Source organism: Anabrus simplex, chromosome 1, assembly GCF_040414725.1.
Source record: "Anabrus simplex isolate iqAnaSimp1 chromosome 1, ASM4041472v1, whole genome shotgun sequence".
In the NCBI taxonomy this organism is placed as follows: Eukaryota; Metazoa; Arthropoda; class Insecta; order Orthoptera; family Tettigoniidae; genus Anabrus; species Anabrus simplex.
In genome coordinates, this window is record NC_090265.1 from 1,806,642,078 (window position 1) to 1,806,670,076 (window position 27,999).

Here is a 27,999-nt window from a genome sequence, read left to right on the forward strand (position 1 = left end):
AAAGAAGCACATACTTTTTTGCTTTTGGAAAATCCCAATAAGAGGGGTGAAATAGGGTGAAAAAGGTGTTAAATGCCTTAAATGAGGATACTTATATCTCAGAAAGAGGAGATATTACAGACCTGAAAATTGGTACTTGGGATATCCTTTGAAAATAAAGAAACAAGTATTTTTAGTTTTTGTTTTTGAAAAATCCAGTTAATGGGGGTTAAACAGGAGTGACAAATTGGGCTGAATTTTTAGAAAGATTATATATATAGTACATCTCAGAAACGTAAAATGTTACAGATGTAAAAATTGGTATTTGTTATCTCCTGTTTGAAGTAAAGAAACATAGGCGATTTGTTTTCGGAAACTCCACTTAAGGGGAACTAAAAAGGGGGTTAAATTTTAAAATGAGCATTTCTACAGTATATCTCAAAAACTCAACATGTTACCCAAGAGTATTTTTTCTTTACTAAAAATAAAGAAACATGTATTTTTTGTTTTCTGAAAAACCGCTTCGGTGGAGGGGTAAAATTGAAGAAAATGGGATTGGATTATTTTAATTGGGATACTGATATCTCAAAAGCTGAAGATGTTACAGACGTGAAATTTGGTATTTGGAATCTCCTTGAAAAATAAAGAAATATTTTTTAAATTTTTTTTTTAGGAAATCCACCTAAATGGGGGGAGGTGAATTGAAAAATTAGTTTTATTATTTATATGAGGATACCATTATCTCAAAAACAAATGCAGACATGAAAATTGCTATTTGGAATCTGCTTTAAAATTAAAGACACACATATTCTTGGAAAATTCAATGAAGTGGGGGGAGGTGAAGGAATTGAAAAAAAAAAAAAAAAAAAAAAAAAAAAAAAACTGAATTAATTGTATGAGGATACTTACATTTAATAAAAACTAAGTTGTTACAGACGTGAAAATCGGTATTTGGATCTCCTTCAAAAACAAAGAAAAAAGCATTTTTGGGGGGAAATCATCTTGGGGGGCGGGGATGAAAAGGAGTTGAGTTCCGTTCTGAGGACACATATCTCAAAAACTGAGTCGTGATAACGGGTTTTTAGAAGATCCTTTATCATTAAGCAAACAAGTTCTTTTGGAGAAAAATTCACTTAAGGTGGGCGGGGGGAGGTAGTGTGAAAGGAAGTGAGAAAAATGAATTCCTTTTATGGGGATACTTATATCTCAGAACTGAATGTAACAGACGTGAACATTGACATTTGGAATCTCCTTTAAACATAAAGAAACATGCCTTCTTTTTTTAAAGGGGGGGTGGGTGGTAAATCAACTTAACGACGGTAGGGTGAAAAAGGAGTTGAGACCAATTGATTTTATTGTTCAGAATGTACTTATTGTGATCACAAATTGATCATTTTTATCTTTCCTGGGTTTGTTTTCATGAGCCATCTTTTCCTTTGGAGAACATAAAGTTAGAATACAGTAGATTCCCCTGGTATATAAATAAAAATTTAAACACATTTGAAATAAACGATAGGAATGAAATTGACCATGCAATTGTTCACCTCTATAATAACGGAAGTATATCATTCGTGTCGCCAGAAATCTCGTGCACTTGCCTACGCGCGGCGATGGTGCTGGTCACGTTGTCAGCAATGACAATGGCAGCAGATGTAATTTATCGCCAAGTAGCGGTCTTGCATGTAGCTGCAGGGTCCAGAACATCAATAATAATAATAATAATAATAATAATAATAATAATAATAATAATAATAATAATAATAATAATAATAATAATAATAATGCCTTTGGTTGTGGTACCATACACAACCATTAACCCGACTCAAGGGAGATAGGGCCACCTTCCCTATTCTCCACTTGAGTAACTCCTGCCTGGCGCATCCACGTTGCGGGGGTGGGCATCCTCTACTCCAGCAGGCCGGTGTAAAAGGATGGCTAAGTTCAGGTGGGGACCCAGTCCCACGGGGTATAACGTGGAACCCTTGCCCAGGATTACGGGTGAAGACCTTAACGGCGGATCCAGCAGAGAAGGAGACCTTCGGAATGGTGGAAAAGGCGGATGAGGCAACCTATCCTCACTGGGGTTAATTAGTTGAGGACGTAAGACGGGGTAGACGGGACTCCTTAGTCGTGGTGAAGACAACCTGTCTAGGAGTAGGATGCTCCAAAATCAATGTCCCCAGCCAGTGGATAGGGTTGAGTGTGGGGTTAACGGCCTCACCTTGTAAAAAAAGCACTGTTCAGAAGACTTCTACGAGAAAACCGAATGGAAATCGAAGATGACAAAAGCTTAGGAAAAGGACACGAGTAAGGAAAGCGGATATAAACATGGCGACATGGAATGTAAGAACAATGTTGAAACCGGGAAAAATGCAAGAAACTGTAAATGAAAGATTTGGATACGACTTAGTAGTGATTCAGGAAATAAGATGGAAAGGGCAAGGATGTATTGAAAAGAAAGATTATAACCTCTATTACAGTGGGCCGGAAGAAAGAACAGGACAGTTCTGTACGGGATTTATAGTACATGGGAAATTGAAGAAGAGTGTAATAGGATTTGAACTGATCTCAGATAGAATATGTAAGCTTCGTATTAAGGGGAAGTTTAGGAACATAACTGTTATATCAGCACATGCACCAATTGAAGATGCGGATGAGGAAAGGAAGGAACAATTTTATGATGAGTTAGTACAAACCGTTGAAGAGGGACCAAGATATGACATGACTATTATTTTAGGAGATTTGAATGCCAAAGTGGGAAAGGAAGAGTGTATGAGACCAACAGCCGGGAAATATACACTACATGAAGAATCAAATGAGAATGGTTTTTACTTGGGACAGTTTGCAACTACGAGTGGTCTTATAATTAAAAGCACCTGTTTTGGTCATAAGAAAATACATAAAGGAACGTGGAAGATGCCAGGAAATAATGTGGTGAATCAAATAGATCATGTACTAGTGACGAGGCATGCAGCATCGATTATTGACGTAAGGACATGCAGAGGGCCAAACTGTGATTCTGATCATTATTTAGTAAAAGCAATAGTGAGGCAAAAATTGGCAATAGGACAGAGGAGACAACCTACGGAAAGAAAGAAATGGAATTTGGAAAAACTACAACAACCAGAAGGAAAACAAGAATTCCAGTCAAAAATGAATAATACTTTACAGACGATTGGACAAGTTTCTGGAATAGAGGAAAGGTGGGCAAAAGTTCAAAAGTGCATACAAAATGCGGCACAAGAAACACTGGGTATAGCCAAAAAGAAAAGAAATATTTGGTTTGATATGGAGTGTGAGGAAGCGATTGGAAAGAAGAATGCAGCAAGAGCAAAAATGTTACAGAGAGATACAAGGTCAAATAGGGAAAATTACGAGAAAAGCAGACGTGAAGCTAATAACATCTGTAAGAAGAAGAAAAGAGAGATGATTAAGAAGAAACTAGAGAGTATAGAGACACAAAGGTTACAGAAGAGGACAAAGGAATTCTATAATGAAATTAATTATTTCAGGAAAGGGTATAAGCCAAGATTGAATGGCTGTAAGAATAAAGAAGGTAAGCTATTACAGAATGAAGAGGAAATAAGTGAAAGATGGACCGAATATTTCCGAGAGCTCCTTAACAAGGAAAGAGAAGATGTGGAAGAAAGTGAACGGCATATGGAGCAGAATGGACCAGAACAATGGATAAATGCCCCCACATTGAAAGATGTAGAAAATGCTATTGCAAAATTAAATAACCATAAAGCAGCAGGAGAAGACGGAATAACAAGTGAACTGATTAAAAATAGTAGCAAAGAAATGCTAGGAGAGATACATGAACTGATTATTAAGATTTGGGAGGAAGAACGGATACCTGATGAGTGGAATACAGGAATAATTTTTCCAATATATAAGAAGGGAAATAAATATGAATGCACTAATTATAGGGGAATCACACTACTGAATATCATCTATAAAGTATTTTCCAATATCCTATTACAATATCTGACTCCATATGCTGAAGAAAGATTGAAGTACAGTGTGGCTTCAGGCGAAATAGGAGCACAATAGATAAAATATTCGTGGTACATCAAACGATGGAAAAATGCTATGAGCATAATATAGATCTACATATGTTGTTTGTAGATTTTAGACAAGCATTTGACAGTATATACAAGGATAAGCTATATGAATACATGGAGACAATAGGAATACCACAGAAACTGATTAGGATGTTCAGAATCACTTTTGGAGAAGTAAGGGCAAAGGTGATGGTGGATGGAAGAATTGGAAATGAGTTTGCTCTTAACACAGGAGTCAGACAAGGTGATGCACTCTCAGCTACTTTGTTTAATCTGGCAATTAACCAAGTCCTTGAAAAAATAATGGATACAGGAAATATTGTATATAAATCTAAACAAATTTGTGCATATGCAGATAATGTAGTGTTAATGGCCAGGAATGATAGATATTTGAAGGAAATGTTTCTTGAAATGGAGGAAGCAGGAAAACGGATGGGATTGGAGGTGAATGACAGTAAATCTAAGTATATGCATGTGACTGTTATAGAGGGCAGAAGAAGTCAAGATAATCTGACAATAAACGGCCATAATTTTGAGAATGTACGAAGTTTTGAGTATTTGGGAACCATGCTGACAAATAATCTATATATATAAAATAGCTTGTCCTGACTGACTGACTGACTGACTGACTGACTGATTCATCATCGCCGAGCCAAAACTACTGGACATAAAGAAATGAAATTTTGAGGATATATTCATATTAAGATGTAGGTGCTCGCTAAGAGAGGATTTTTGGATATTCCGTCGCTAAGGGGATGAAAAGGGGGGTGAAATTTTAAAATGAGTGTATATATATCTCAAAACTTTAAAAGTTTACAGATGTAAAACTTGGTATTTAGAATCTTCATTAAAAATAAGGAAACACGTATTTTTTTGTTTTCAGAAAATCCAAATAGGAGGGGTGAAAAAGGGTGAAAAATTGGTAGAATGCCTTTAATCAGGATTCCGGTTCTTATATCTCAGAAACTGAAGATATTACAGACCTGAAAATTGGTACTTTTGATCTCTTTTAAAAATAAAGAAACACATATTTTTTTGTTTTTGGAAAAACCAATTAATGGGAGGGGGAAAAAGCGGTGGAATTTTTAAAATGAGTGCATCTATATCTCAAAACGTTTAAAGTTTACAGATGTAAAAATTGGTATTTAGGATCTTCATTAAAAATTAAGAAACATGTATTTTTTTTGTTTTCGGAAAATCCCAATAGGAGGGGTGACAAGGGGTGGAAAAGGGGTTGAATGCCTTTAATGAGGATACTTATATCTCAGAAACTGAAAAAATTACAGACCTGAAAATTGGTGTTTGGGATCTCCTTTAGGAATAAAGAAACACGTATTTTTTGTTTTTGGAAAATCCAAATAATGGGGGGGGGGGGGGTGAAATTTTAAGATGAGTGTATCTATATCTCAAAACTTTTAAAGATTATAGATGTAAAAATTGGTATTTAGAACCTCCTTTAAAAATAAAGAATATTTTTTTTGTTTTCAGAAAATCCCAATAGGAAGGGTGTAAAAGGGTGAAAAATGGGTTGAATGCTTTTAATGAGGCTACTTATATTTCAGAACCTGAAGATATTACAGACCTAAAAATTGGTATTTGTGATCTACTTTAAAGCACCATATTCTACCGTACATATCCACGCGTGGTAGCCGGTAACTGAACTGTCTCTGGCGGCCAAGGTCGAGCGAGAAAGTCCCTGTCGAGCATAAATAAAGACCCGTTCCAACCTTAAAATGCAGTACAGCAGTAATGGGATGATTCCGTCTCTTTCCTTCTCCCATTGTTTTGCGGTTTGCGCTGTCCTACTCTAATGAAGCGGGTTTGCCAAATATCCGTAAATCAGACTGTTATCGGTTAAGATAAGTGAATATCGTGTTATGTACAGAATTTCAAGGCGCATTTGATGCCCTTAACAAAAAAAAAAAAAAGTAAAAAAAAAAAAATTTGTGTGAAAATGGTAATATAATGGAAAGTTATGCCAAATGCAAAATCTTCATTGCATAGAACTCATGTCATAACTCCTACTTTATATTCATTATTTTCCTAATTTTTTCACTGCTTGTAAAGAAACATTTCAGCTCGATGTAGATAAGTTTATTTTTAAATTTAAATGATGACAAAATGCAGTATATGCATTTATTTTCAGTCATGATCAGGGATTTTTATGTGCAGGCACGAAAAAGTCAGTTGCTGGCCAGCGTCTTTCCTATTGAATTTGCATGGGGGGTCAAAGTGAAGCAAATGGACTTCAGATATGGAAGTTATTTTTAAAACAATCCCGAATTCTTATCTTGCTTAGTTCTTAATTTGTGACAGGAAGAATGTCTCCTTGAATTTTGGTTTTGCGCGTGACTCAGCTGGCTGTCTAAAGTACCGGTAGTGATCTCCCAACCATGCGCTTACAACATTTCCAGACAGTCGTATGCAGTGCAGTGCTCATTTTGTCAGTAGCATGTATAATAGTGATTAAATACATATCAGTGACATATGTACAATTCTTGAGGGCAAGTATATTTCGTTTATGAGGTTCACGAGTTCGTGCTCGTGCGTGGGGATCTTAGTTCGAAGAAAAACTGCAGAAGGATCATGGCATGGTTAAAGCGAAGCAAACAGTCTTTGGATATGGAAGTTATTTTTAAACCATACCTCAAATCCTTAACTGTTATCTCTTAATTTATGACAGGGAGAACATCTCGTTTGTTTACCATTCATGAGTGACTCAGCTGGCTGGCCAGTAATGATCTCCCAAACAGTGAGCTTTTAAATATACTGACAGCTGAGTGCAGTGGTGTTTATTTAGCCAGTAATATAAGATTGATTAAAATAAAGGTCAGTCATAAATGTATAGTTCTTGAGGACAAGTGGATTGTATTTGTTGTGTATGTGTAGTCTGTGTAGTTGTGAGTTTGTGGTCGTGTGGGGGGTTCTTAGTTTGAAGAAAAAGTGCAGAAGGATGTACAATGGATCGTCAAACTAAAAAGAAATGTTCTGTAGGTAAACTCAGGGGAAAAGAACACAATATCATAATGAATGTCCTGGATTATTTTTTAAGACTATGAATGTGACTAGCGCAGTCAGTGAAACAGCTAAAGCTACAGGATGTTCTGAAAGAACAATCTATGCTATAAGGAAGCAACATACACATGGTCCTTTACAAACTCCCGCAAAAAAAAAAAAAAAAAAAAAAAAAACACCCAGAAAAATGCAAGGAAAATTAAATATGATGAAATTGTGCAAAGTGGAGTGCGTTGGGTGGTTCACTCTCTTATTTGCTAACATACCACTGACATTGAACGTGTTTTGAGTCGGGTAAATGGAGAAGATTCTTTGCCACGATTTTCCAAAACTACGTTGTATCACTTCTTACATGATACAGGCTTCCGTTATTTAAGATGGGGTAATAAAGCAGCTTTCATTGAAACCAATGATATTATTAATTGGAGGCAAAGATATCAGGGAGATAAAACATCTGAGGGCACAAAATAAAGCTATAATTTACACAGATGAATCGTGGGTAAATACTGGGCAGACAGTTACAAAAGAATGGAAGGATACGACAGTGAAAAGTGCACGGCAGGCCGCCACTTAACCCTCGAACCGGTTATTGGAATAGCTCTAACAGGTGGGTGTGCACTACACATTTGCAGTACCTGATGTATGTCACTCTAACAGATGTATTATTCACAGATTATGCACATATAATATACCATAACATTCAGCATGAACAGGACAATGCGAAAAGTGGTTTGCATTCGCCCTCAATGTAATATTTTTTTATTTTCCGCCCCTTTAAATTCCCCTCAAAAATTCAAAAAAATATTTTTTACTTACACATTGAATATAAATGACAAATCACATATTCATAAACTTTTTAAAATATACATTTTGTAGAGAAATTCATTCTGATGATAGGCATGCAACGTTTAAGTGAATAGTGTTAATACTTCAGGAATTATTCAATGAAAAGTACGGTAGTTGAGAGAGCTCTAATCGGTGGGCGTTCATAACCTATCTCAGGTGGCACAACACATCCATTCTGCTGCAGTAGGCCTTGAATTTACAGATGCATTTAATTTTATTACAATATCTTCATCATTTAAATCCGAAAATGAGCCATCGTTTGTGCATACCACACAGTAAACAATGAAAGTAAGTCACAACAAAATCAACACGTGTTTCAAAGCTGTTGTGCGAAATGCCACCTTCATTTGTTTCAAAGATATTGCACATAAATGGATGTATTTAACAACAAAAAATTACACATTCCAAGGAGAAAACATGCCTGGTGAATGCTGCCATCTAACGGAAATATTCACAACTTATTCTAGCTGTATTTACTGGTAAAGTTGACCTGACGATCTATTGTCAGCGGCGGTTGAGATAGGCGCACACCTGCCGATCTATCGTCAGCTACTGGCTCGAGGGTTAAGGGGTGAGTTTGGGACTTAGGCCACCAAAAAGCCAAGGACCGCGATTCGCCTTAGTCCATGTGGGTAATGTATATGGTTTTGTTCCAAATGCTGAACTAACATTTTTATGCCATGAAAACACGGCGGACGCCCACGAGGAAATGACTGGTGAAATTTATGAGAAGTGGTTTTTGGAACAACTGTTGCCGAACACTCCCGAAGGTGCTGTGATCGTGCTGGATAATGCCGCATATCATTCTCGTAAGTTGGAATCTTTGCCAGTGGCTTCTTGGCGAAAAGATGACATCGTACATTGGTTACGTAAAAAGCAAATGTCTTTTGAGGACGGGATGCTCAAGTGAGAATTGTTGCACATCGCTTCTCAGAATAGGGCTCTGTATGATAAGCAGAGAATAGATGAAATGGCAAAAGAGGCAGGTCGGCAGATTCTATGTCTCCCATCTTATCACTGAGAGTTAAACCCTATTGAGATGGTGTGGTTCCAGGTGAAAAACTACATCTGGTATCATAACACACCATTCAAGAAAAATGATAGGGAAAATTTAATAACTGCTGCGGATAAGAACATTACGGTGGACAATTGAGAAAATTACGTGAAAAAAGTAAAGAAAAATGAAAGAGATTTGTGGAAAGCAGACAAATTACAGGACGATGACGATGAACAGTTTTTAGTAAGACTTTCTTCATTGTCCGGATCATCCTCAAGTTCATCTCCCAAACCTGGTTCATCCAAAGCGGAAACATCAGACCTTGCAGAAATGACAGAAGGTGTACGTCCATTGTCTGAGAGCAACGACAGTGATTAAGGTATGTTGTATTTATTTTACCATCCAACAAATATCAATTTATGAATGAATGAACTTAGGATTACAAAATTATAAACAAAAAATGTGGAACTGTGACGCCCTGTTTGAGTCACACTCGAGCGCGATCTTCACGAGTTGATTTTGCAACAGCGTGTTCCATCTACGCTGTACTGCAATTTAAGGTTGGATGCTCTTTACAAATAATATGAGTAAACAAGTGGAATCAGAGGTAAGGCTTTTTGCGGATGATGATGTTCTCTATAGAGTAAAATAATTTACTGTACAAGATTGTGAGCAACTGCAACGTGACCTCGATAATGTTGTGAGATGGACAGCAGGCAATGGTATGTTGATAAACGGGGTTAAAAATCAGGTTGTGAGTTTCACAAATAGGAAAAGTCCTCTCAGTTTTAATTACTGCATTGATGGGGTGAAAGTTCCTTTTGAGGCTCATTGTAAGTATCCAGGTGTTAATATAAGGAAAGATCTTCATTGGGGTAATCATTAAATGGGATTGTAAATAAAGGGTACAGATCTCTGCACATGGTTATGAGGGTGTTTAGGGGTTGTAGTAAGAATTTAAAGGAGAGGGCATATAAATCTCTGGTGAGACCCCAACTAGAGTATGGTCCCAGTGTATGGGACCCTCACCAGGATTACTTGATTCAAGAACTGGAAAAAATCCAAAGAAAAGCAGTTTGATTTGTTCTGGGTGATTTCCGACAAAAGAGTAGCGTTACAAAAATGTTGCAAAGTTTGGGCTGGGAAGAACTGGGAGAAAAAAGACAAGCTGCTCGACTAAGTGGTATGTTACACATTATAATTCTCATGTTAGGTCCGTTTTGAAATGTACGTAAATACAAAGTATGTTACAAGTGTTATTTTTAATATCCACCTATTCAATACAAAGAGATCTAGTAAATTAAGAAGTAAATCTTGAAGAAGCAAACTTGAATTAGAAGACGTCATAAAAATCCCAAACTTTATGCTAAAAAACAACTATTTCACTTTTAATGGTAAAATTTACCACCAAGATGGCCTAGCTATAGGTAATCCCTTATCAGGCATCTTAGCCGACATCTATTTGGATTCCTTCAAACATCATTAAATAATAAATAAATAAAAAAGGCCTTAGCTTATGGCTTCGGTATGTAGATGACACATTTGTAATCAATAAAGATCTCAATAACAGTACCGATATTTTAAATTATTTAAACAACCTAGAACAAAATGTTAAATTTACCAAGGAAGATGAAGTCAATGCATCCTTAACTCTTAGAGTGCCGGGTAGCGCGATTGCGCTACTCTGTAGCCTAGCGAAAAGTGCCAGGAGCGCGATCGCGCTCTGTGTTGCAGCTCTCTATGTAAGTCGTAATAGTTTGCACATATCTGACAGATGGCAGCTCCAGAGGGAATCACTCTGTAATAGATACTACAGAACTTCTAAATCTACCACCAGAATCTCCGTGCGACATGTTGTGTTGATGTTATGATTTTTTCTATTTCAGCTGTTTGGCGCGTACCTGTAGACCGTGTGTTCGTAATAATGGCGACTAGTTCCCGTATTGTGTTTGAAATTGATGACAACTTGGTACAATATATTGATTAATTGACTGATGATACTGATTATATAGAGTCAGGCGATGATTCAGATGATACTGCGAGTAATAATAATGCCGGTAACGTTTCAAACGATGACGATAGTGGTTATATTATCCGACTTACTCGTATGACAGTGATGCATGAAATTTCCAATGAAGACGGTAATGATAGTGACGGGAATAATGTGGAATTGACGGAGACAGTAATGACGATGATGACCAGATTCCCGATTTCCGTAAAATTCAGTCCGATCACAACGTGCAACTTTAGCCCTCTCCTGCATTCCTTGAGACGCCCGGCCCTAAATGTGCACCTCCTCCTGATGCTAGACCATTCAGTATTTTAATCCATTTTTACAAGAACTATTATTCTTAAAACACTGATAGTTTACAAACTAGTAAATAATGCATCAGTGTGCACAGGAATACCAAGTTTATGTGAGTACGATCAAAAGACTAGGATGTACTGAGATCCAAATTTGAATTTTAAAATTTTTCAAAAATTGTGTGAACAAATTTAATTTGTTTGCTCGGAAGTATGAATTATTTTCGTGATGTTAATATAATGAGTGAAGAGAGGGATCACTTAGCTACAAGAAAACGTAAACTACAATGAGATATCTTGAAAAGCAAGGATAGGATATGCTTTTATCTTCGGTGCTGCATAATAGGCATTTTCTCTCTGGCATTCTTAGCAACCACAGCAGTAAGGGAGCTGGCACTAAGAGGGTTAAATTTCCTAGATCTCACAGTAACTCACATTAATGGCAACTTCGATTTTCAAATTTACAGAAAACCTACTTACATCCCACTAACAATCCAAAATACTTCTTTACATTGTAATTCCCATAAATTGGCCGCTTTTCACAGTTTAATTTACAGAGCTATAAAAATCCCTCTAACACCCAAGAACCTTGTAACAGAACTAAATTATATAAAGGATTTAGCATAAATCAATGGATATAAACCTGAAATGATTAACTGTTTAATAAATAAGATCAAATTCAAATTAACAACAAACCTCATCCCTGACAAACTCAAAAAATCCAAATTTGTTACCTTCCCCTACAGCAATCCAAATTTTCACCAGGTCTTGAACCCAATAAAAAACAAAAATACCAGGATAGCTTTTAAGACAACAAACACTCACCAAAATTTTTTTAAAAAATCACAACACAGTCAATTCAAGCTAAACCATTTACTCAGGCTCAGGCATATACAGGCTCACCTGCACGCAATGCAACGTCTCTTATAATGGTCAAACAGGCCGGAGGTTTCAAACTAGGTACTTAGAACACTATAATGGCAATAAGCATAACAAATGTTCAGCTATGAGCTCCCATATGAAAGAAACAGGACATCACTTCACAACGATAGAACAAGACCTCACAATTATTAAAAGAGTAGACAAAGGAAAGTTGATGAATGAACTTAAAAAAATCTATATATTTTTGGACCAAAACTATTGAAAAAGATCTAAACCGTAATGATTTAATTGAAGTCAAGAATCCATTATACAAAAGTTTACCCAAATTATTACAAATTCTAAATTCAAAACATAACAACATTCTTAAAAATCTTACATTATCATCATCTAGAACCTCCACTAATTTTTACTTTAATGATTCCCTTCATGTCCGCCCCCGCAAATCTCCCGCAACTCAACAAGACTCCCTCCCTGTCCGACCACGCAAATCTCTTGCAACCAAAAACACAAACTTAATACTCCGCCTACCCCGTAGCCAATGCCCACGACCTCCACACACGTTCAGTCCCACTGAGGTCACCGGTAAAGCTTCTTTTCAGCTCACTCGAGCCGTGAACTGACTTGTAACAGGCAGGGAATGTGGTGCTAGAATGCTAACTGCCACTCGTAAGAACACCAGCCCACTCCATCGTCGGATCTTAGTGGTCAACAGGCACATAATAGCCTCCAAACAGGCATCACCATTTGAAGAAAGACCATGGTATCGCGGGTACTGCAACAGAAACCAATCGGCAGCAGAAAACAGAAGACATCGGAAACGCCATCGTCTGACCATCCATAAGAGTTTTTAAAATTATGAACGGCTGAAGGGTGGATTTTGTATTTTTCTTCTTAACCTAACTAAATCATGAGCACCAAACTGGTGACTCCATGAGACTTTTTATGGAAGTTTTCTCCCACAGTAACACAGGGATTCCCCAGCCTCCTAGGCAAGCGCTATTTAAAATTTCAAAAGGAAAATTCAAAGACTAAAAGAAAATTTGCCGGAGTTTACTCTAGTCCCCAAAATTTTTACAGATAATCCCAAGTTATACACCTAAATGAAGATCTAAATCTTACCCCAAAATACATAACATTAAAATCTATCTAATATGGTCACAAAGGACCCTCCTAATTACAACTAATGTTCTTAATTTAACTATAAGATCCAGGAAATTGCCAGCCAGCCAGCCATATTTTTTTTAAAAGAAAATTTGCTTATAACTAAATAAATTTGTTACGGTGTGCATTCTTAATTACCCCACCTTAAGAAAACAACCAAATAAAAGGAAGAATTTAAAAGGTTGCAAGGGAACACAAAACAAAGAAACAAATACTAAATTACGTTAGCTTGCAACCACCTTCAATGAAGCGAGGTTAGTAAGTCACTATTCATTTACCATGTCATGTACTCATAAAATTTTTGCATTGATAAACTCGCATTACGTATTACGTGTCACACCAGTCAAATCAAGGCACAATTAAGCCAGGAATATCAAATCAAAATCACATTACTTTACCGACAGGAACTCAAAAATGAAAAACTAAATCAATGCAAGAGTGCACATGCAGACATCCAACTCACTGATATAATCAATAAAAAGGTACAAGTACAACCTTCATACCAGAGATTACCAGATAACCACACGACACACAAGACTACCAAGCTTATCTGTCCTCCGACATGCACACAGGCAACATCAAACCACCAAAACAAGTGCGACAATCACTGAATCAGCATAACCAATGAATGGTAAAAGGCACGGACGACCTCAATACCGGCTCCATCTCACATCACAAGAACACAGTACACATACACATAAACACCCGTGCGATGACACATCAAGAAGTACTCACAATAGAAAAAAGATACTACATGACCTCAAGTACACTTGAACTTATCACACGACAATGAGACTCTTAGGGCCAATATCATACTCCCACGAGAGGAACAGCCTCTCAGCACCTTAAGCTCTAAGTCTAAAAAAAAAACACACACACACACACTTATGCCTACCCAAGGCACCCAAGACAAACACACAATTATATGTGAAAATCATAGGACAGATACAGCACAGCTACAAATTTAGAACCATACTCAGTCTAGAGAATCCCATACTTCTACAAATTGAGTACATAAATTTAGAAGACACAAACCCATAATGAAAGAAATTTTTAACAGCAATAAAATCGAACAAGACAAAACAACCAGAAAAATTAACTGAGTGGCTTAGCTAAATCACGATACCTTCAAAATTTCACTAGTGACAAATTTAAAATAACAAAGGAAAATCATGACAACCTGCAGACCTACTATGAATTTAACAACAATTTATAGCTCAGCATAAGAACACCAAAATGAACATTTGCAGAAAATCTTCCTAGTAATCACTCTTATAATCACAATGGACATCATTCTCCATCTAGGCACCTAATAGCAAAAAAAAAAAAAAAAAAAAAAAATACACTAGATTTCCAAAATGTCACGAGCACAAGTGCAGATCCGTAACCCGTCAAATCTGCTCATAATGAGCCTCAGCCTTGATGCTCGTCTAATAATATGGTGAGCACGACTCACCCTACAAGACTATCACAGTCAAATGTAGACCCATCCTAACAAGTATAGGAACACACGGGTTAATAATTATACAAGACAAGGAAACAGACACTTACATGATGGAAAAGCTCCAAACAAACTAGGAAACTTTTGAAATTAGCAGCTAGTTGGGAAACAATCACCAAAATAGTCCCATACCTACTTGGAAACGAACCCAGATCCAGCAAATGACCACAAACACCACAACATGACTGGAAATTTAAGCACATACCGAGCGAAAACATGACGTAAACATTACTTTAGAAGATCACACACGTGGAATACCGCCAAATAAAATACTACAAGGTGACAAGAAACAAAATTTAGAAAATAATTTGCAGAAACACGAGATTTATGAATAGAAAAACACTCGAAGAAATAGACGAAAATTCACAACATACCCTCAAAATTGTTGCCGAAAATTTACCAAAACAGAAATTACAGAAAAACTAAGGAAACTCCGTGCTAAAATTTAACCAGAACACAATGATCACTGACAATTCACGCTACAATTTACGTGGTCTAGAAGGAAAACAAGGAGAACGGACATGCGATAACTAAGGATGTAGGGTGTGTACACTTCGCAGTGGGTCAAACGCTCAGCTGTTTTCAAGACACTTCTGCTGTTCAAGAGATAAACATGAATTCAAACACGGGAGTACAGTACCAAATACAGTATCGAGACATACTTAGCACGATATCACGACGTAGTTTAAAACAACCGGAAATTACACAAATTTTACAATCGGAACACAAATGGAAGAAAACTAGACATAAACATATTGAAATTTATCAAAGAAGACTTTCAGAAAGCGAACACAGCAGACTACAAAACACGTGGTCAAGCGAAATCTTGCCACACAGGAAAATTTATTGAAATTAACGAAACCAAAAGAAACTTGTTACAAATAGTGACGCACCATTTCCTCCAACCATTAATTAATTAAAAGATGAAACACAACACAAAACTGCACATCGCGTAACGAAAACACGTGGTGCGTAAAACTCGCGCAAGAATCATGAAAAACAAAAAGCGGAAATTAAGAACACACACGGAACACTTACAACCTAGGCCTATATTCAAACTTAAAAGATTTAAAATTAATTTTAGAAAAGTTAGCCGAGAATGATCATTGCAAGCCTTTTATCTTTTCCATAACCACGCTCTGCTACCAAATGTAACCGTTGTCGGGACAATTACAGTTATACATAATAATAATAATAATAATAATAATAATAATAATAATAATAATAATAATAATTGTACCGAGAGGTACACCTCCACGCCGCTAGTTCAGATATTGTGCCAATCGAAACTCCTCTACAGGAGAAAGCCTGAACTTTAAAAAACTGTATTAACTCAACAGTTTCTCAGAAGATGGCTGTGTGAATTTTGAAGAGTTTTTGTTTGTCATTGATCAAGAAGTGTGGACGTTCTCTACCAGATGTCTCTACATAAAAACTACGATTATGCACTCTGGTGCGAAGGAATGAACTTTCCTGGAGAAATTTTTTATTCATAAGTTTTGTCTTTACTATATTTTGTTCTGTTATCTTTGGGTTTGCAATATTAATCCTTCCTGCCGCCAGGTTTGAACTTAGCCAATCCCAAATTTCTTTAATTAATTCTCAGCCAATCATGTATGTCTTCTTCGATATGGATATGTAGCTCTAAGCTCTCCAATAAAGCTGAGGGGGTGTGTCTACTCATTCTTGAAAGGTCTCGAATTTTCCACGAGGGTATAAAAACTGCTGATTTTCTTGTCTCCGGGCCACTAGTATAACATCTAACTCAGTGTGTGAATATGTAGCAGGGGGCAGGAAGCGCCTCGTTCTTCAGTCAGCAGATCTTCAACAAGGTAATGGCCTTTTAACATCTTTATTTCTTGCTAGCTCAGCTGTTTAACTCTTGGGGAAGGTTCGAAACCTTTAATATGTAACCTACCACTTTTAAAATGTAAATTCCTCTTCTGTCTATGTAAAAACTACAAATCTCTTTAACTGTAAAGCAGGGATAGAGAGTGCTTTCCCCTCTCAAGCTCCCCTTCATTTTGAAATTGAGGTGACTACGTTTTCATAACCGTTTCTACGCTTCCTTAATGTATTAAAGTTTTCTCATACGGGTCACCTCCATAGCTTGGGATTAGCCCCTGTGTATCAGCCTAGAGCCATTTGGGTTTAAAAAAGTGTATTTGGAGTGCAAGTTCACGCCTCCAGTTCTCTCTGTACTTTGGGCCAGTAACTTAACCTGATATTTTATTTTCATTGCGAAGGCCCTGTAGGTTGGGTATTAAATACCCCTGTTTCTTTGTGTGCCTTGAGGGCAGATAGAAGTGAAATTCGTTGTGGCCTTTGATAGGCTTGAACTTTGAGAGCGGGTCTGCTCTTTCCTAAATTTGATTTCTGTGTGCCTCTTGGAGGCTTAACATTGTAATTTGGAGCAAGTGCTCCTTGGCATGATGGGGTTTTCTGCCCCTTTGTTCAATTTTGTACCTTGGTAAAGTTGGGCTAATAGCTCAAGGATTGTGATTGTGGGGCTCGATGCCCAAATCTTGTAATCAACTGTAATTTGTAATTTCTTAATTTGTTGATCTGCTACTTGGTACCTGTTATACTTTGTTATTGGTTGATTTTTAAAAGAAAATATAACCTTTGTTAAAGTTTTAAATTAACTTTAATTTTGTAGTCGAGACCTATTCCAGCCCGCACCTTCTTTCACCTCCGCCTACCACGGAAATCTCCGTAACAATAATAATAATAATAATAATAATAATAATAATAATAATAATAATAATAATAATGTAAAACCAGTAGTAAATAATATAATACTTAATAATATGACTAAGGAAATAGTAAATAACGCAGTGGCGGAGTATTGACATCAGAACATGGAAAAGTGACGAGTATCCTACGATACGCAAAATTACATCAAATATAGGGAACACTTACAAGCCTAAAAATGACAACTAAAAAAAAGGATAGTGGAACGTGCGGGAAGCCCTTATGAGGTACATGGAACGTATGACGTTATGGGGGAGAAAAGACTTACAATACACCCAACAGACAAATAATTATTAAGGAAATGAACGTACAATCATAAATGAATAAATAAATGAACTGCGGATTAACATACTTGAGATACAAAACAAAGGATGTGTAAGTGTAACAATTAAGGTCTTCGATCACGAACAAACTTTGACATAAGAGTTTCAGAATTTACAGAATGAAAGGAGGCAACCTCGAACGAAACAAAATTAATTACACAATTCAAGAAAGTGTTACAGTAACTACAATTACAACTAGAGTTAGAAAAGAAGGTCTGCCTCATAAAACAAAGTTGCGGACTAGCATAAATGCTAAGTCATATAAATGCTCTATTTTGGAAAATGTGGAAAACTAGAGGAAACTCCGGCACGCGAGATGAAATTCTATATAATTACTGAATTTACATTAAGTGAGAATAGTCCAAAACATAAGACTGCATTAAATATCATAAGGCACAAATGCGCTTACCTTTGGCGCTCGACGACCCATTGTGGGACGGGCGCTAAACACGCCCGCCGGCTATAGTGATCCAAATTCAAAGACGCGGACAAAGTGACTCGCACACGCGAGGAGCCACAAACAGGAAATAGAGTGACAACAAATGACCAATAGCAACACTCCAGTTTGCCACATTCACCTATTAAAATCCTAATATACTGATCAATAAAAACACTTGTACTTTTGACCAATGACAATGATATTTTAGAATTATGCTTTCTGCAGAATTTGCATCTTCGCGGATATTACAAAACGACAGGAAAGGCCACTTACACGTGGCACACCCTGCCTCACAAGTCATGTATAAAATTTTCACATCCCTTTCCATAGTTAACAAAATAATACAATTTAAATCAGGAAATGTAACAGAACATAAATCTTCTTCATAGTCTATTTCTTCATATGCCTAAATATGTAATAATTTTTAAATAAGAGAGCTTCACACAATAATTTACTTTACATAAACACTTCAGTTCTTTAAATGTTTTTGTTTATCCAAAATGATGACAAGATAAAATTTACATAACATTACATACATAATAAGAACTTCTGTTGCTTCACTGATTCCTGCTCACCAACGGCCACAAACATCTTCTAGAACCTCCACTAATTTTTACTTTAATGACTCCTTTCATGTCCGTCCCCGCAAATCTCCCGCAACTAAACAAGACTCCCTCCCTGTCCGACCACGCAAATCTCTTGCAACCAAAAACACAAACTTAATGCCCCGCCTACCCCGTCCCCTCCACCACATGCTCCTCTGCCAATCTTACATCGATACAATTCTAGAAGCAGAAGTGTCAGTCATTCAACACTACCATAGCAACTGATTAATACCATAACAGTCAAAAAAATAAATTAACACACACATAAAGTTGTTTTCTTCAACTAGCCTTTCCATAACTGATTTACATCTTTACTGATGAAAGGGTAAGTGCTTATACATTCTCCATTTTTATTTTTTAAACCCATATTCACTTCAAAAATACCTTTCCTAAGCATTCACTCTTCTCTTGTTACAGACTTCACACCAAAAAGCTCTAATCAATGTCAAATACCTTCGACTTTCGCTCCTTCAAGCAAGATAAATACGGCTATATACAGCCGAATAACTTTCTTTGCTCCCACAACTACTTAAGAAGACTTATCTTAACACATTTGACTTTCACTCCTTCAAGCCAGTTAAATAAGACTATACACAGCTGAACAGCTACTTAAGAAGACTGTTGTCTTGCCTTAACATACAAAATTAACATCTTTAACAATCTATCAGCTTTACCTTTTCTTATCCTCCAATAAGAGTATTCAAGGAAACAAATTTCCATTTCATTATAAAGATGGAGCTGTTTATTGCTCTACCCTCAACAGGTTTTGAGTTCGTTGACTCAGTGCTCCTGAAAGTGTAATCTTGTGACATGCAGCTTCATACTACGATTTTAACCAAGGACATTCTAATAATTTTATATGTTAGACGAACACCTACAATGATATCCTCTTTTTACGATTCGCAAGAACAATCAGGATCCTGATTATTCACCTTACAGGTTTGAGTCTGAGGCTGATGACGCCCCTAATATGGGCAAAACATGCCCCGTGTAACTTTTTATGATAAGATTTAATTCCTAATTTACTAGATCTCTCTGTACTGAATAGGTGGATATTAAAAATAACACTTGTAACATACTTTGTATTTAAGTGGTATGTTCCGAGCTGTCAGCGGAGATATGGCATGGAATGACATTACTAGACGAATAAATTTGAGAGGCATCTTTAAAAGTAGGAAAGATCACAATATGAAGATAAAGTTGGAATTCAAGAGGACAAACTGGGGCAAATATTCATTTATAGGAAGGGGAGTTAGGGATTGGAATAACTTACCAAGGGAAATGTTCAATAAATTTCCAATTTCTTTGAAATCATTTAAGAAAAGGCTAGGAAAACAACAGATAGGGAATCTGCCACCTGGGCAACTGCCCTAAATGCAGATCAGTATTGATTGATTGATTGATTGATTGATACATGAGGAAAAGCTCAAAAAGAAGTTTGCATTTAAAAAAGGGCAATTTCAAAAGTAAATCTGAGTGTGATGTTGATTCTGTAGTCATGTGCTCAAATAAGTTAACTTCTTATGTAAATAAAATAAAATATTTGCATTAAGAGTTCATTTTTAAAACGCTGACCACCCGTTTGTTCGAAAACCTGATGTCCGCGGACAAAATGGTTGTTATTCCTGGATTCATTGCACCACAAAACATAAGAATCAGTTAACTAAACCAAAACAGCTGACCAAAAATTCCTGTTTGCAGACCTGTGTTATTAGCCAAGAGGCCAGTTGGAACCTCAAATAGCGCAATCAAAGTTTATGTGGTTATAGGGAAAAACCGATGGCAGCGCCAAAACGAGGCATACTAGGCAAGATGAGGAGTGAGGTGGTTTGCCACTGCTTTCCTCACTGGGCCAGAAAGTGCTGACCCTATGAGTAACGCCCTGAATGTTGTTACTCAGCAGCTGCCATATCTGCACAGCCATGGGTGAGACAGATTTCATTGCTCTGGCCTACAAATCCATCACAAAAATGTCAGCATCAGAATTTTGGCTGGCAGGGTGGTGTACATTGCATGCCAAAACTATCCCCATTGTTCATGTGGAGTGATGGTGATGAGCATAGGCTATATGAGCACACTGCCTACCTCATCATTATCCTATATCCACATAAGCACAAGGCTGTCAAATAGAAAGACCTGCGCCAGGCGACATACGACAAAAATAGTAACATTTTAATTCCTAATTACAATCATCATGATGCGATTCTTCAGGTTCACCTGATTTTCTTGACATAGCATAAGCCCAAATTACTACACAGTATCATGTTTATAGATTTGGATGCAGTTTCCACACTTGTATACAGCATTTATCGAGGAAGGCTTAGACGTATTAAACTACAACAACCGGGAACCAAGCAGTGTTTATTCTAGTCAAGGAAGTCAAAGAGAAAAAATGCTATCCAAGTCCTTTCTTGGAAGAATTGTTCAGCCTATAAAGCTCTAAAAAAGGTCTGTGATGGTACAAGTAACTGTAAAAGGTAGCCTTCTATAAGTGGCATGTTACAGTTTGCAATAAAAACATCAAACTTTAAATCAGAAATAATATTTTGAGATTCATCACAAAATTCTTATCAAAATAAATTATCTCAATTTGCACAAATGTTTTAGGAGTTATCATTGTTTTACCAAACGAGTTCTAGTGGTTAAAATTTCACTTGAGGGAAAACGAAGAAGCTAACAGGCAGGCAGCCAGAAGAGCCTTGGAAAAACTTTGCACTGAGCTAAGATATCTACGTACATCACGAGAAAAACAACTGTCTAAGAGAAGAGCTTATAGAGTCTATCACCATTGCAAGGCTGAGGCAAGTCGCTACCGATAATGTAAGACAGTCAAGTAAATCGGACAAAGCATAAGGTCCCTAGGAACATTCAGAGAACTATTAGTTGCTGACGCAGGATGTATAGTCTGAAAGCTATAGATTTTATTAGTTGACAATGAATGGCTGAGTGATAAAGATACTTACACTGTAAATTCTTCGTTCCATTTTGGTTGATATGTACACTTGACTACTTCTGTTTTCCTGGGAGCTTTGTCATCCACAGACAGCTCCACATATGGATTAGGTTTCAAGAAACTGCCACCACTTCGTAAATGTGCGCATTCAACTGGAAAAAAATTAGACATTAACTACTGCATTTTTCACAAATTGTACAAAAAATATTTTAATCATCCTAGTCAATACTATATATTTTTTATGTCCAATTAAGATGAAGTTCACACATAAATAGACATGTTTCAAGCCGGCATTGGATCATCCTCAGTAAGACATGTATACTGTATTAAAAACATAGGAGACACACAAAATAGTACGTTAGTTAGGTAAAACGTTTTTTAGAAAGCATGATGAAAGTTAAAAAACTGTGAAATGTTGATCGTTAAAACAGTCTGACACAAGTGTGACAAACTGATATAACTTGAAAACAATATTTTCTCATCCATGGGTAAATAATGCAAGTATTGAGCTCAAATAATTATTATTATTTAACAATTATTATTATTGTTGTTATTATTATTATTATTATTAAGCATTACCATGAGGTAACATTATGCATGATGGAAACACTTTCAAGGAAAACTACCCCAGGTGGTACCCAGCAATGGAAATCCACCGTCGCACCAGGCGGCGCAAACAAGCCTTCGGATTCTGGGGAGCTTGTACCAACATGCAAGATGGAGTCGGAGCCATCTGGTAGCCAGACTGATGACGTACTAACGACAAACACGACTAACCTAAAACAAAATCTAAGGACAAAGAAACATCACTATTTTGGAACTATCAACATACAGACTCTACTTAGGACGGGGAAATTAAAACGGACTTTGGATGAAATGGAAAATCAGAATATTCTAATACTAGCAGTGCAAGAGACGCGTTTTACTGATATTAATACGTTTGATTCAGAAAATTATAGAATCTTTAAGGGTAAACCTGGACGAAAAATTGGAAGAAATCTGCAGCAACTTGGCACAGCATTTTGTGTAAACAATAGGGTTATTGACTCCGTAACGGACTTCTCTTCTCCTTCTGATAGACTCTCCACTCTAACACTGAAATGTGCAAACAAGAGATACACACTATTCAATGCACACGCCCCCATAAATGATGACAACAGAAACAATCCTGATAAGGTGAAAATATTCTGGGATCAATTGGAGAATGAATTGCTAAAGACGCCAAGCAATCATGTCAAAATTCTGATGGGTGACTTCAACGCGCAGGTTGGGAAAGAACGTCAGTTCCGAAAAATAGTAGGTGGTTATCCAGCTCACACCAGAACAAATACGAATGGGAAGAGACTTATTGACTTATGTGAGACATTCGATCTTAAATTAATGTCCACGTACTTCAAAAGACTGCCAAGGAAAAAGAAAACGTGGTGCGCTCCACGGAAAGACCTAGGTGAATATCAACTGGACCATGTTGCAATTTCAAGGAGAAACACTAAAGAAATTATGAATGTGGTAGTACGGAAAGGAGCCAATCTTGACTCTGATCACTTCTTCACCCGCATAAAATTCAAGCCGTTACCGCTAAACAAGAAGAGACTCTCTCCGAATGCGTCAATAAAAGTAAACCATGAAAAACTTCAAGAAAACAGAAACGACTTTCAAAGACGTATGCGGGAGAAGAAAATGGAGACTTGTGAGGATATTCGAGAGAATATGGCTAATATAGCTAAGGATGTTGCACCACTGCGACGAACTCGCAGACACCGATGGTGGACTACAGACTGTGATGTAGCAATTGATAGGAGAGCTGCAGCCTATAAAGCATGGTACGCAGATAAAACAGAAGATAAATTTGAGACATACAAGGAGGTACGCAAACAGACAGCAAAGATCCTCCGGCAAGCCAAAAGGAATCAAATATCTGAAGAAATTCGAAGTATTGACACAGAATTTAAGAAGAACAATACTAGAATCTTTTATAGGACCTTTAAAGAGCACATACATGGATATCAACCATCTACCATGGGATTTCGAAGGGAAGATGGAAAATTGGCAGTGAATAAGAATGAAAATTGTGAGATATTAGCTACATATTTTGAGAAATTGTTGAACTGTGAAAAACCTAAAAATAAATGGCCAAAAGAGGATCCAAAACAACGGAATGAAAACTCAATACCCCCTGACGAAAAAGAACTCCGTGAAATAATTACAGACTTAAAGAACAACAAAGCTGCAGGGGAAGACTCTGTCACAGCAGAGATGCTGAAAAGTGGTGGAGAAATCGCAATAACAATTTTAAGGCGAGAAATGGAAAAAATATGGGAAATGGAGGTAATCCCTGAAGATTGGAAAAATGCTATCATTCATCCTCTACACAAAAAAGGTGATAGAGCAGATCCTAACAACTACCGCGGCATTTCCATCACATCTGTAACTTATAAGACACTCTCTAAAGCACTACAGAGGAGACTTGTGGAACAAGTGGATCATCAACTAGGCGAGTATCAAGCGGGATTTAGGAAGGGAAGATCGTGCGTTGATCAAATCTGGAGTCTGAAACGTGTACTAGAGAATCATCTCTCAAAGGATCTGGTAGTCGTTTTTGTAGACTTCAAAAAGGCGTATGATTCAGTCGACAGGGAAGTGCTATTCAATATATTAGTGGAATTTGGAATTGACGCCAAAACAACAGCAATTATTAAGCAGACTTTAACTGGGACACATTCGAAAGTTAAGTTCATGGGAGAGAACTCCAAGCAGTTCGAAATTAAAACAGGAGTCAGGCAGGGTGATGGATTGTCACCAATTCTTTTCAACTGTGTGTTGGAGAAGATTATCCGGGAGTGGGAAAAAGAACTGGACAGAAAAGGATTACTTAACCAAGTATACATTGGAGGGTCAAAAAGTGGTGTCATGATTAATTGCCTTGCCTTTGCTGATGACGTTGCGCTGCTATCTAGGAATACTGACACAGCAATAGAACAGCTGAATGTACTAAAACTACAAGCAGAAAAAGCAGGACTACAGATTTCTTTCGAAAAAACTAAATATATAACAAACATCAAAACAGCCCCTCGGTACCTGAAGACAGAACACGGTAAAATAGAAAGAGTTGATAGCTTTAAGTATTTGGGTGAAATAGTGCAATTGAAAACAAATGAAAGAGAAGCAAACAACACCAGACGGGAGAAAATGGCTGCCGCTTTTCGTAGGACATATCCTATATACAAGAAGAAAACCATCTCCAGACGAGCTAAACTAAGGCACTACAATACAGTGATTAAAACGGAATGTCTGTATGCTAGTGAGTGCCTCCAAATGACAGGAAAAGCGGGACTGAGAGAAGCTGAGAAATTTGAAAGAAAGATCCTTCGCAAAATAATGGGTCCAAAGATTGTGGATGGACAGTATAGGCTGCGAGGAAGGGAAGAACTTTACCGAGACAATGAAAGGCTAACTGAGTGCATGAGAAAACGGAGACTTAAATTCTATGGGCATTTATTTAGAATGGATGAGAAGAGACTAACGAAAAGGATTTTCACAATACTAGACAGCAGACCTAAAGTGTCGGACAAATGGTTCAGGGAGGTGAGAAAGGATCTCAGACAGGTGGGACTAAATTCGGAAGACATCTCAAACCGAACAAAGTTTAGGTCAGTGATCGACAGATTTCAGGGATTCCATGACGAACCAAAACTTAACCGTGGGTGGACGGACGAAAGAAGACAGGCTGCCAGAGAGAGGATGCTGAAGTTCTGGGCTGTGAGGAAGGCTTCCAGAAACATGTAATTGTTATCTAACGTGGTCTCTAATGGCCGTAAACGAATATATATATATATATATTATTATTATTATTAATATTTACGTAGTTTATGATTGCAGTGTTTGTGAGGTTATGTCATGAAACATGTAATGTATATACACATTTATATGATTTCAATTAATGTAAAAACCTGTATATAATTTATTATTACCTGTATATATGATTTGTAATCCACTACAGAATTGTGAAACACACTGTAACATCCTGAATGGCACTAGATCAGACGAGATGATGGTAGAATATTTTGTACATTATAACCATGCTGTCAGGTACTCGAGAATTTTCGAGAAGGTATTTGTTAAAAACATATCAGATGTAAGGCTTTTCAGGTGTTTGCTCTATTAACCAGCGTTTCGTCTTAGGTCTGACACTAGACTCGTCAGAGTGGGATGTGTCAGACCCTACCCACAGACGCTGGGTGTATGCAGGTGAGCTTATCAAAAGCCTATATATGAGGCACAGTCTGATAACTGTATACGGGAGATAAATATCCACAGTGGAATTATTGCCCGCCTAGCAATTCCGAATGGAAATTCTAAATTCCCATAGAGGGAATTAGATATTTTTCACCAACAGAGCATGTCAAAAACATATCAGATGTAAGGCTTTTCAGGCGTTTGCTCTATTAACCAGCGTTTTGTCTTAGGTCTGACACTAGTTATCAGACTGTGCCTCATATATAGGCTTCTGATAAGCTCACCTGCATACACCCAGCGTCTGTGGGTAGGGTCTGACACATCCCACTCTGACGAGTCTAGTGTCAGACCTAAGACAAAACGCTGGTTAATAGAGCAAACGCCTGAAAAGCCTTACATCTGATATGTTTTTGACATGCTCTAAGGGTGAAAAATATATAATTCCCATCTACGGGAATTTAGAAATTTCCATAGGCATTTGTTGTAACGTATCTGTCTAGAAGCTGGCCGGCGACCTATATAAGAAGGCGATCTTGACGGTAGACAAGTTATTGTTTAGTAGAGTGATGGTTTAACAGGAATATATTTGTGACATCATGTTGTGTTCAACCGACATGCTGTAGCAGACAGCGGTCAACTGTTTTAACTGTGTTTTAAGGTTGTAGTAACCTCCATGTGCTGTGGTAGGCAATTGTTAAAATGACACCTTTGGTGATACATGTATTTTGCTAGTGACAGCAGCTGATTAAGTTATGTGTGTATTTCTGTGAAGTTAAGGTGAAATAAATAAGTGTACCAACTGACAGCATTTCGTGTGCGTCCTTGTGGAGACATCAAGTCTTGAGCTGGAAGTCTTTCTGTTTCAACCTCCCTACAATCTTATATTTTATCAACATCATATTGCACATTTTTTATATATTCTTTTTCATTGTGTTTTTTCATAACATTCTTTTAATTTTGATTATCTAGCTTTTAACATGTTCACTGAAGATAGCTCTAAAATGAGCCGAAACATGTCTGACTGAATTTCTCCATCTAAAGATGGATATATAGGTACTGAATAGGAGGGCACAATAAATCTTTTTCCTTCGTAAAATTCTGCTGCAGCAAGACATACAGAGCCACTGCACACTGAAAGAATCATATGTTATAATGGCTATAATGGACTCGCCCTCTCAGCTCATTTTAGAACAATACCCACTTGCAGTCACTATCTTCTTCTTCTTCTTCTTCTTACTAGGAGTGTTAAAAACGTAGTCCAAACATCACTCCAAAGTACCTACCTACTGAATGGGTAGGCTAAGATTAATCTATTTATTAGTTTTGTAAACGTTACTTCAGCGGCTACAACAAACACAGTCAAGGGAGGAAAGTAAGTGCAATTACACGGTACCTAAGACACTACACACACAAGAAAACAGCTGAGAACTACGCAGAACTCCGCCGATAACAACATGGGTAAATATCAGTAAGGGCAACTTGACGATAAAAACTCAGGAGCGTGAAAGGTGCTGGGAACCTACCAAGGGCATGGAGATGGCTTATTAGGTTGCAGATTCCAGAAAATCAACCCTGATCCTTGATTTTCAAAATATATTATTTACCAAAATATTATTTACAAAGGACTTTAGAAGCGAATTCTGAACAATTTCAGTCATACCGAACTTATGAACTACAAATTACATGTTCCTCGAGACATACAAAGTGGATGTTCCTTGACAATAGCTTCTATAAGTTCAAAGAGTCTAGCAAATACCATACATCTCATTACAACCCAAGTCGTACAATACAATTTAGAGTGAAGTTATAACGTGCCTTTCAAAATATCTGAACAACATAATTGAACACATCAAGTGACAAGGAACTACTAAACGCAAAACCCCAAGGTAAATACATAAAACTACAATTTACATGTTTAGTGAAACAAACAGGCAAGCCTA

The 27,999-nt window shown here is 37.1% G+C and overlaps 1 protein-coding gene across 3 annotated transcripts in view; it reads right to left on the bottom strand.

Moving 5' to 3' along the window:
* Positions 1-27,999, bottom strand: part of Su(dx) (Suppressor of deltex) — a 569,124-nt gene that overhangs the window by 474,537 nt on the left and 66,588 nt on the right. For all 3 annotated transcript variants that reach the window (XM_067138560.2, XM_067138561.2, XM_067138559.2), the window contains exon 3: positions 21,834-21,975. In XM_067138560.2, coding sequence (XP_066994661.1) covers positions 21,834-21,975 — 142 coding nt within the window. The remainder of the gene's footprint in view (positions 1-21,833; positions 21,976-27,999) is intronic.